We start from the raw sequence: 11,300 nt of genomic DNA, 5'->3' as shown, positions 1-11,300 counted from the left end.
AAGTAGACATTATAGGACAAGCACCATTACAGCAGTAATACTGTACTTAAATAAAGGTACTACAGTAAAACTAAAACGGGAAACCAAGATTAAACAGTAATATTGCCTCCAATTTTACATGTAAGTCAGCAAAGTGCTAGACAAAATGCTTTATCAAAGTATTTTTGGATAAAGATAAAGAAACTGCGTATAGTATAACTGAATCCTTATAAAGTAAGGTGTAACACATTGTATAAATGATGAATGACATGTCAACGTGCAGACGTGAAGCCACCACAGGTTGATCGCCCTTTGGTGGCTGGTTGTCCTATAGGTCATAAACCCCGCCCCCTCCACATTAGTGGATGGGACATGAGCCAAACCAAAATCTTAAAGTACAAATCAGATACATTTTTCCAGAGGTTTATCACACTGATGTGTACCAGTGGTCATTTTTCTGCTAAGGTTGGTTTTAATGAGCAATCTGGTGATATAAAAAGGGGTGTACTTTGGGTGATTTGACAGCTTTGATTGGCAGTCTGAGAGGTCACTCAACTTCTGGTCACTACTGCACAAGATCTGGCTACAAATAGAAAATGTGAAGGTACATCATGCCATGTTGAATGTTGGGATGGGGGTGCCATATTTACCTGCATACATTCTTGTTTTACTTGGCTAAAAAGTAGCTTAAATCATTTAGATCTCACTTTACTGACTGTGGTAATTCAGGATAGATAACTTTAGCTGACTGTAGCTAACTCATAGAGATCCTGCTCTGAAAAATGACTCTGCAGCTCTCGGTTCAGGAGCTAACACTAGTTAGCAGCTGTTGGCAGATAACACAAACACTGCAGATGAATCAATTTCTGTCCTGTCTGTGCTCAAACTTGAACACTAACATGGATGTTTGGACGTAGTTGAAGCATCCAATACTCTATGTAGCTGTATGGGATAGTACTTATTCATTAAATTAACCTATAGATGTATGTAGAGTTTATCTCTATGATGTATAATGAGCATGATGCTGTAAACATGGCTCATTTACCCAAAATTCAACACAGCGGGACATCAACTTCACAATCTCTTTTGCCAAGATGGCAGCCAGAGCATTCATGATATTTTGGCTTCACTTTTGCATAGTGAAGGGAAGTGGTGATACGTCATTCGTCTTTTGTATACAGTCTATAGTGTAACACAGTAAATAGAACTAAAATCATTAACCTGGAAGTTTCTGTCTATCAGCCAGTTGGTCTCAAAATCATCATCATCTTCTCCAAAAGGGTTGATCAGCTGCTCTGCCACCTTCAGGACAAAATGGGAAAACAATATGCTTAAGTGTTGCAAAAAGAGAAAAAAGGCCTGATGCTCACAGTCCAACAATACAAATCCAGAAACCTTAATGTTCTCTTGAAGCTGTCAGTGTTGTTTTATCTTTTTTATAATGTGTTAAATATGAACATATGCAAGATGTATGACCTTGAGCCACCCAGCATAAAAGAAGAACTGCAGCAGGGTGAAGATAGGCACGTAGAGGTCGAGGTCATGGCCTGGGTATCCTTGACTGGGATCCAGGAACTGACGACCAATTAGACACACCAGGAAAAAACTGTACACTGCCAAAGTCACCACCTGAGGGACAACTGTTACATGTCATGCTTGTGTTTTGATGACAATATTATCTTATTCATTTTTCATGTTTAACTAACAGGCCTTTTTCACATTCTGTCCTGCTAAATACAGGTGCCACTAATGACCTTAATTAGAGCTGCATTCTATTCGTTGTTAGTAGCACCTGTGTTTTCTCTGCTGTAACAATTCAAAATGTCTGCAATGAGAAAGGCTGAGGTTTGTTGAAAAAAAGTCAAAAGCATATAAACAATAGAAGAGATGCACAAAACATCCAACATCTCTTTTATATATAGAAAATTAACAAAGTAAGAAACAAAATACAACAGCCTCAAGAAAAAAAAGATGAAACATTCTGAGTGTATTGCATGAAAACTAGGATCAAATAAAGTGCATACATATGCAGCAAAGTAGTAAGCACGTTGCATGACTTACTTCCTTAAGTCATGCAGCTTCCTAAGCACAGAGCACCTACCTGAGTGTATACCAGGGGAACACTGATCATGTCGTAATGAAACAACATGCTGCACTTCCCTCTAAACTCATTCAGCTCCTGTTAACAAAGAAACACAGTGACTTTCTGAGGTCACTATACAGCATTAATCCTATCTCAACGTTTGCCGTTATGTCTGTGAATACTGATCTCAAACTGATCAACTGTCAAAACCAATCTACGTTGGAACCTCCACTGTAGTTCCTCTAGTGTGTGTGTATGTGTGTGTGTGTGTGTGTGTGTGTATAATGGTGAACCTCCAGCAGTAGTTTGAGTGTGTGATCGTCTTTGATCCTGCCCTCACAGCGCGCCACAGCCGCCAGGTTGGTGAACCAGACGCAGGGGATCCAGTATTTGTTATAAGGAGAGTGGAGGCCCTCAAACTTCTTCCGTTCTTCTCTGGTCATGAACCCTGCACAGCAGATATAAAGGAACAGCAGACCCAAGTTCAGCTCTCAGATTCATTTAAGCTGCATGTAAAATTTGGATCACAGAAAGGGAGGAGACCAGATCATGACATTCAATTCAATGATAAGAAAGTAAGTTCTAGACAGACCTTACTATTATTATTATTATTATAAAGAAAAACCCAACAAATCCCCCTTGAGCAAGCACTTGGCAACAGTGGGGAAGAAAAACTGCCTTTAAAAGAAGAAACCTCCGACAGACCCCGGTTCTTGGTGGACGGCCTTCTGCGTCGACCGGTTGGGGTGAGTGGATAGAGGAGAGAGAAGAGGTAAAAAAGCAACAAGACACAACAAACAACAACAAACAATCAAACACTGGTCAGGTTGACATTTGATGTGAGATATAAATACTTTTATTTGAGACTGATTTCCAAATATGTCATGTGAACTACTTTAATGTGGACACTATAGCTATCAGTTATAAAATGCCTTGTTAACATCTCTGACAAATGTTTACAACCCTTTAAAAAAAGGTCACGGTGTAAATCACTCTCTGATTCCACAGAAGCTGCAACATGTTTGCTGTGGTCTTGTTATGGGCTCACGATAGCTTCTTTTTATCATCTCTGAATTTCAGGATGTGCCTGTCCTTGTGATTTCTGCTGCACTTGCTGGTGTAGAGAACGTACAGGGGAGGAAACAAGACAAACTTGTGATGTGAGAGTGTGACTGACCACATCACTGCGTTGACAATGCTTCCCAGGAAGGAGAGAGAAGTCAGTTAGGCATAAATAAACTCAGCGTAAGTTATGATTACCGTGGTTGTATTGTGTGTTTGCATGGACAGCAGAGTGCATTAACTTATTTTAAGTTTGATTCATTTAAATCATTTGTGGATAATTCAATAAGATCACACCTAACTCACTCCAACAACCCCATTACCTTCCACCTACTCACCAGCCTCCACCACATGGTCTATGGTGGGGAAACGTTTGAAAACAGCGGTGCTGACAGAGCGGAGGATGAGCAGGGCTGACAGGCTGGCGTAGCGCATCATGGTGCGCCTCAGCAGACGGCCTCGCTCGTCATTCCCCTGGAGTCCCCCAGAGAGGACGCACATGAGCCTGTCTGGGAGTGGGATACTGGTGTACTGGTTCCACCATCGGTTCACCACCAGGGTCACATAGAAACCTGAAAACAACAGTGGACTGACAGGTGATTACTCTGGAGACATAGATCAGACCTGAAAGGAAAGGCTAAAGGTGTCTTTTCTCAAACTGGGTTCTCTGGGTTCCCTTTTGGAGTCCAGGGACCAGAAGGTCACATTAATTGTTACATAAGTTCTGCTGGAGCTCAACCGATACATCAGAGAGCAAATATTGTCAGATAAACTTGAGTTGTTATAAACTGTATACTTGAGCTTTAGCTAGTATTTTAGCTGGTTTATGTGTGAAGAAAATAAAGAATGAAAAACTATAAGATCAAATGAATATACTTAACAGTATATACTGCAGAAAAATACAACGTGTGTAAGAAAGGTAAGCTGCTATCACATCACTTCTGATGGATCATAGCCGAAATGCATATTCATAAAAATGTCATCCAGGATATTTAATTGAAAAGTTTTGCTCTCCCAGATAACAGCAATGGCATCAACCCTATCAATATTAGTTAGGCTCAGTGATTGTCAAAGCTGGATATCTAGGTGTAATTACAATGGTCATGTACTGTATATGTGCCCCTATTCTAAGGGTGTAGAGGCTCCTTTACCTGAAAACCTATAAAATGTGGTTGAGTGCACTTTTTGGAGTTCACTCTTCTGCTAGTTATCAAACCTTACTTATGTAGGAGTACAATTCTGAATTAATCAAAAAGGAAAAAGTCAAATATGCAAACATCCCAGTGAACCCAGGTTCATCTGTCTGGTGGAGAGGCTCAGAAAGCTGACGAGATCATCATTAAGCTTACCCAGTACAAAGGACATAGGGATGAGACTGGCATAGTGGTTGCAATACACTGCTAGCTTTTCAAAATATCTCTTCTTCTCGTCATAGAGGAAAAACCTAAAAAGGTAAAAGTAATGAACAATCCTTTGATAAATCGTAACAGCAATGAATATGTCAGCAGTCAGTGTAAAGTAGCACTTTCTTTCTCACCTGTAAGTGATGCTGATGGCGGTATACATGGCAAAGAAGGCCAGGAATTCCTTATACAGCACCTTGTAGATGCTGCCTTTCCAGGCCAAAAGCAGCTTGGAGAAGCCACAAAATCTGGCGTTTGCAACTCTGGCCGTGTAGGTGACAGTCATTGGTGAGAGTCTTCAAACTAGACGACCTATGGTATATGGAAGAAAGCATCACCTCTGCAGTACACAAGTTCAGGTGGGTCAGAGGCCATGAGCACATGAACGGTCAGACAGTGTTGTTATATAATTAACAAGAATGATCACACTAGACACCTGCCTGGTCATTGTAAACTTAATATACATATGCAGCGTACTCCCATTAGGTTAATCGCATGAAATTAACTGAACAGACACTAAACTTACTGTCAATATATTTTATCTCGAAAACGCTCGTCCTTACCTCTGTGGTGTATTTTTGTTGTGGAATGTGCCACTTGCTCAGCGCAACTCTGTGCGTAATTGGCACCACGGGGAAAGTGAATTCATATTTTCACTTAGCAGTTTAGTCCTCCCTTACCAGTGTTGTTTAAGTTTGAATAACCCCGATATCCCCTGTCGCCAACTCGGTAAACTTGAGGCTCGGTCTGCTGCATGGCAGTAATCCTCGGAGCCTCCTGGGTGCTTCACTGTGCCCGCGGTAAATCCCCAAAACGAGGAGGAGGAGCTCGTTAGCGCGGCCCCCGACCGGGAGAGCGCGGCTCGGTAATGGACCACAAGCCACAGGGCGCAGCGTCGCCGCACAAGGAGCGCGCATGACCGCAGTACAGTACAGTACAGCAGGGAATTATAAGACTAGAGCAAGGGAACAGTGGAACAACTGTGTGTGAAGTGATAGGAAAACAACCATATTTCACAGTTAAAGGTTTATAATTACAAGGCTACGCCTACTTGTTGCGCATTTAGTAATAAAATGCTATACAGATGGTAAAATGCGTCTTATATCAGTCATATCTGTGCCATATTCTTTTCTCTTTCATTCAATAAATGTCCGCTTCTCCTGTTGCGCCGGAACTGCGATGAAAGACTTCGTGCTCTGTCAAAGTCAGTCTGCAGGCTGCTCAGCTTGGCGCGTCCCTGCGCTCTCAGGAACAATTACTTCAGTCTACTCCAATTATCAGACTGATGAACCACACAGTACAGATTAAAGTAATGAGCACAAGAGACTGTCAGCTGAGGCAAGTTAGCTTTAATTAACACTTGCAGTATAATTTGAAGAAAAATCCATAGAAACAGATTCTTATTGACTCAAAAACACTCAGGAACAGAGAAGGAATTCTGCCTTTACTTCAGCCTGGCATAGCCAGCCTTATAGGTCTTTCTGCTGAGAAACAACAACATTCAGTATTCAATCACAAAGACCTCTTTACTAGCCATTCTTTTGGTCAACGTTTTGTCAAGCAACATTCAACATATTTTTGATTAATGATGCACTAAATAAGGCTACTGATGTCTTTCGGTGTTCCCATATAGTTCTCAGGGAACGGGATGGACACAATGTCTGACAGTTGGATGAATGTTATGAGCACTGTATGGGAACTTTTACTGGGCGTTCAGCAGTGTCAGGTAACTCTTTAGCTTCCAGTCAGTCAAAACATCAAGTCTCACCACACATGTTGTCTCCACACTGGTGCTGCCTCCATCACCTGAAGCAAGCACAGTGGTTTAAAACATCTATCACAGGCTATTAATACTGTCGAGCTCAGGAAATAGCACAGGGATTCAAAATCTCCCCTACTGAGTAAACTGGATTGACACCAGAATCACCTGGAATGATGATGTCTAATGATGTGACTAATGAGAAAAGACACACTTCAGGCTGCTTTACTTTAGACTTCTTTTTTTTATTTCAATAAGAAAAAAGTTACTAGCGACCACAGGCCATATCCTTTTCTTTTCTTTTTTTGAGTGTATTTTTTCATTGCCCTGCCGTCACACCCTGAATCTGTAGAAATCTGAATAGAAATTACTAATGTGAGATTGATGGGTTTGGGAAATTTTGTTATATGTCAAACTGCAGAACAGACAGAATGAATATGGCATAAATATCACCCATCCTGGATTATACCACTGTCTCTGAATCTACTAGTTTGTCACAACTGAGGCTGGACATTGTAGGTCTGAGGAGGCGGAGTTTTACGTTAAGAAAAGTTAAATGCTTGAAGGAGGAACTGTATAACTGCCACAACGAGAATAAGAAAACAGGAGAAGTTGAAGCGAGGGTACAAATCTGCACCGTTTTATCTCTAACAATATAGGAGAACATGTACGTGTGTGTTTGTGATTTCATGGACTTCCCTTCATTAAGGGCGTATGTCTTGTAGGCCGCTCTGCGTTGGATGACGGGCTGGGGACTGAGTGGGTCGTCTTGAGGCTGTTTGGTGGGGAGCTCAGTTAAGGTGAGTTCAGGCTGTACACAGAGGTGTGGTCTGGGAGGGGCTGCAGGAAGGGAAATCACTTGTTTGGGGGTTTGTAGGGTTCCAGGAGCTGCTTGGAGAACGTGTTGACCTTACTGGCGCCTCGAACTTCATGGGGCAGTAGCGGCAACTTGACTATGTGGAAATCTTCATAAAGGTCCTCCATCTGTCAGGAGAAGACAGACCATCAGTCAGAACAATGACACGTGCCATTTAAACAATGCAGCAGTAATAACAAAGCCCACTGAGCCGTACCTGGTCTAGATACTTGGACTGAATTTTATGGCGGGCTTCACACATTTTACATGGCCTGTCAGCATCAGGGAACACAAGTTGGTTGACAATGATGTTGTGTGTGTCGATGCGGCACTTAGCCAGCTCCTGGATCAGCCGCTCAGTCTCATAGAGGGAGAGGAACTCAGCGATACACACACAGATGAAGGTGGTCTGTTCCTGATTGATGCATGGAGAAGGGGGGAAGTGTTACACATATACAGAAAGCTTTTAATATCACTAGTTCATGTGGTGAGTTGCTCTCAACACTACAGTTATTGTTTGTACTATACATAAAACCATTTTGTGCAGAACCACTAATGCAACGGACCAACAAAGCGCGCTGTCAACTGCTTCAGTATTTATTCCCCACAGTGTATATACATTAAGTTTCAACACTGGAGCATACAGTATAATGAAGCTGCCATTAGAGGACGGGCTGCAGTGAAAACAGAAAGTCTGCCTCACATGAGCCAGGACAAAAATAAACTAGAAATTGCTGGGAATAAACCTTTAACATTAATTCTTAATCAACAGTGCTTGGGAGGGGTGTAGTCTGCTGTAGCTGCTTGGAGAAATATATGTCTGTAAAGTGTAGTGCAAAAAAACAAAACCAACCCTAAACAACATAAGAGCAAGTGTAGAATAACACTTGTTACCTTGAAGTGACAGTAATGTGGCTGTGCTCTGAATACGCTTGTGTGACTTACCGGGTCTTTGAACTGCTCGCTGACCGAGCGAATGACTGGCAGAGTCTCCTCGAGCTTAGAGGCCAGCTGGTCTGCGTTCATGTCCCCCAGACCAAGCATGTTACACATCTACAAATAATCAGAGAAAAAGAGAGAAGCTAAAAGGCAGCTTCAATCATACACAGTATCTGATATACTGAAGGCCATTTGTTTCTAATTAATTAAAAACTATTTTCGATGAACAATATGAACTTTATGTTATAGCTGCGGTTTCCATCCACCTTTACTCTTCCCATTCAAAACTCAGTGGCAGCAATGTGGATTTTTAGACATCCTAATTCAGCTAAAAATTGGTAAATGCCTCATGAATTGCTGGATCTGCTCATCCTCACCTGGGAGATGAAAGGGCTGATCTGGTTCTTGATCTGCATGAGGCGGCCCAGTCCGCGCTCTACAATGGTGGGGAAGTTAAGCAGCCGCAGTGTGTGGCCAGTGGGGGCAGTGTCAAAGACCACCACTGAGAAGTTCATTCCTTTCACTAACCTAAGGCATAGGCAGACGAAGGTAGTGTCACTCACAACTGAGCAGCTTTTCTTTATCAACTCAGTCATAATACACTGAAATGTAAATGCAATTCTGGATCAGCTTCACCTTCAAGAAAACATGGTCTGGCTTTGCAATGACCAGACTGTGTTACCTCATGACCTCTGCATAGCTCATTGCCTCGTCGATCCCAGGGAAGGCGCTCATGGCCTCCTGCATCATCTTCTTGCCCATGCTGAGCATGTTGTCCTCCTCAAAGAATTCATCAGGCAGCTCTGCCACACCCAGGCTAGGGTCAATCTCCTGCACTCAGCCACAGATAAAGGGTAGGTAGGCTATACATCATACAACAGAAAAGGTTGTTTCTAAATACATTTTTTTTAAATCAAAAGGTTTTCTCTTTCACCTTACAGTTACACAAGCATGTCATTCTGCCAGGATGGCCACATTTCATTCCTCTTAAAACAGCAGGTGTCACTAGTGCACTCTGAGTCCAATAAGGCTTTTAGTGATACAATGGATTGCAAAGCTTCAGGCAAACCTCATTTGGCCATTACTACTAGACAGCACTCAGAGAAAGTGAACCTCAGCCAAGGGAGCTCTGTTTCCCCATAATGCCATGCCAATGAAAAGCATTATTCCCACAATAGTGTGACCCCATAATATAATTCCTTGACCATGAAAACCTACCCCTAGCATTTGGAAATCACATTGGTATCATTATTAGTTTGAAAGTTATACAAGAAAAACTATTTAAGTAATGGCAATTTTCTTCAGTATGCAGCTCAGTAACTTTGGAAGATAGTACGGTATGTCACATCTGTTGACACACTATCTGTTGAGCTTAGTTGCAAGTTGGTATCATCATTTGTTGTCTCACAATATCAAGTTTTCTGTGAACCCTATACATTTGAACAATCTGGATCAGCAGAACCAGAATATTACTTGGTAGATCTTATGTGGATGTAAGCTTGCAATATATTTCCAAGCATTCTATTAACTGTGTACGGAATTAGAAGCAAAAATACTGAAATCGGCCCTATCTCACAATGGTGAAGAATCATTAAAAGAATTTCCTGGATCTGGATGATGATCTAGATCAGCACCAAAATCTAGTTGATTGTTCCGTGGGCTGTACCCTACCGCTCCAAAAAATGACATCAAAAATCATTCATTGCCTTTTGAGTTATGCTGTGAACAAACCAACCAACCAACCAACACACACCAGTAAAAACATTATCTCTGCCTTGGGGGAGGTAATAAATTCTGCTATTAATTTTACTTAGCTACTTCAGCTTCAGGGTCCTCGTACTGTGCATGCTGGCTCCATGTCATTGATTTACTAGGACTTTTGAAGAGAACTGTGCCAATCTTAGTGTGACTTACCATTGCAAAGAGGTTGTCATAGCCCTTGACCTTTGTTGGCACCTTTGAGAACTTCTGGTCAAAAGCATCAGAGATGTTATGGGCAGGATCTGTAGAGATGATGAGGACGCTCTCCCTGACTGCAGCCAGCTGGACAGCCAAACTACAGCTAGAAAAATGACACAGTAGTTCACTAGGTACCGCAGGAAGTGCTCACCTCCAGTGAGAGCTTGGCAGTATGTTTGTACATAGTATGGATAACAAGAAATAAGACTGAATGCCGAATGAAATTTGATTACTGTAATACTGCTATGCACCTTAAATGTCACCTTTCACGGTCATTAACTAAACTAATGTAAGTGGCAACATTTCTTGACCTAGATGGTTCTAGCGACATGTAATGAATGCTATCATAACCACAATTTAAATGCTTTAAATGATTTTTAAATGTTTATGTATGCAAAAACTGTCTGAAAGCCCTAGCTGTCATAACCCCAAAGTAACGGTAACTTAGAATGACGCTATCTTCAAGGTGGTAACAGTGTTTTAGGTATATATTTCTGCCTTTGACACTGCGTATTCTTAATATTGTACACCTCTGATGGATTCAAAATGAATTGTTGGCGGAAGCGTGATGTGTAATTAAGCTGTTATACAGACTTGACAGCTAAGGCTACCTAGCGCAGTCTTCACCAGTTACTCAATTAGCCTTTTCTAATGTTGCAAACTGAGTTAGTTACCCAACGCAGGGTAGAAGGGTTTTCCGTTAAATCGGGGAGAAAATATGGGAACAAGCAGGCTGTCAACATCTGCTTGTACTGCGATTATCACACCACGTTAGCTAGCTATTGACCGTGCTTAACAGCATTTCACCGGCCGGTATATTGGTATATTTAATTATAGCGCGTTTTGAGTCACTTTTCTAACGCTGATTAAGTTATTGGTATTGAAAAACAGCGCATCTTGTTCCGTTTACTGATAATGACCAACGTCCGTTTCTGGTGAAGGCTAATCTAAGCTAATAGCTAGCGAGAGAGGGTACTGGTTTGGCTAGCGACGTGAATCAATGCCAGAAGGCAAATTATGGTTCCCCCGCGACTTACCTACACGTCGTTTTACCAACACCACCCTTCCCACCCACAAATATCCACTTCAACGATTTCTGCTCGATTACATTCTTCAGGGTTGGTTCTAATGGCTCCACATCAGGCGCATCTTCGAATTCGTCTTCCAATGAAGCTGCCATCTTGTCTGTGTACACTGTACCGTACAGGTGGGACGTTCCGACACAGCTACCTTCACTGATCCTCGGAGTTTTTGGCTTAT

General features: G+C 41.9%; 2 protein-coding genes across 3 annotated transcripts in view; both read right to left on the bottom strand.

The window, feature by feature from the left end:
• The window catches only part of best2 (bestrophin 2), a 6,957-nt gene extending 1,649 nt beyond the window's left edge, over nt 1-5,308 (bottom strand). The window contains exons 1-8 of one of the 2 annotated variants that reach the window (XM_020596167.1): nt 5,091-5,308; nt 4,662-4,839; nt 4,474-4,568; nt 3,463-3,696; nt 2,356-2,510; nt 2,081-2,158; nt 1,456-1,608; nt 1,201-1,281 (exon numbers count right to left, since the gene is read on the bottom strand). In XM_020596167.1, the coding sequence (XP_020451823.1) occupies nt 1,201-1,281; nt 1,456-1,608; nt 2,081-2,158; nt 2,356-2,510; nt 3,463-3,696; nt 4,474-4,568; nt 4,662-4,813 (948 nt within the window). In that variant the 5' untranslated portion in view covers nt 4,814-4,839; nt 5,091-5,308. The remainder of the gene's footprint in view (nt 1-1,200; nt 1,282-1,455; nt 1,609-2,080; nt 2,159-2,355; nt 2,511-3,462; nt 3,697-4,473; nt 4,569-4,661; nt 4,840-5,090) is intronic. The other variant, XM_020596168.1, reaches the window with a different exon arrangement.
• A 552-nt stretch (nt 5,309-5,860) lies between these two features.
• Nucleotides 5,861-11,260, bottom strand: get3 (guided entry of tail-anchored proteins factor 3, ATPase). Its single transcript, XM_020596322.1, has 7 exons — nt 11,078-11,260; nt 9,996-10,143; nt 8,764-8,912; nt 8,459-8,609; nt 8,088-8,195; nt 7,360-7,557; nt 5,861-7,270 (listed from the first exon to the last, which is right to left on the bottom strand). Exons 1-7 carry the CDS (start codon nt 11,218-11,220, stop codon nt 7,142-7,144), a joined length of 1,026 nt encoding a protein of 341 aa, XP_020451978.1. The 5' UTR covers nt 11,221-11,260; the 3' UTR covers nt 5,861-7,141.
• Between the last annotated feature and the right edge of the window lie 40 nt (nt 11,261-11,300).

The sequence above is a fragment of the Monopterus albus genome, unplaced genomic scaffold (genome assembly GCF_001952655.1).
Source record: "Monopterus albus unplaced genomic scaffold, M_albus_1.0 scaffold29.1, whole genome shotgun sequence".
Lineage (NCBI taxonomy): Eukaryota > Metazoa > Chordata > Actinopteri > Synbranchiformes > Synbranchidae > Monopterus > Monopterus albus.
Note: the sequence above shows the minus strand (reverse complement) of the source record. Positions and strands in the feature narration are given on the sequence as shown.

Coding starts and splice junctions, on each gene's coding strand:
- get3 (XM_020596322.1), bottom strand. CDS start 11,220: ATGGCAGCTTCATTGGAAGACGAATTCGAAGATGCGCCTGATGTGGAG. Junction 10,144..11,077: donor GTTGGTAAAACGACGTGTAG/GTAAGTCGCGGG, acceptor TCATTTTTCTAG/CTGTAGTTTGGCTGTCCAGC. Junction 7,558..8,087: donor GCGAGCAGTTCAAAGACCCG/GTAAGTCACACA, acceptor TGCATCAATCAG/GAACAGACCACCTTCATCTG.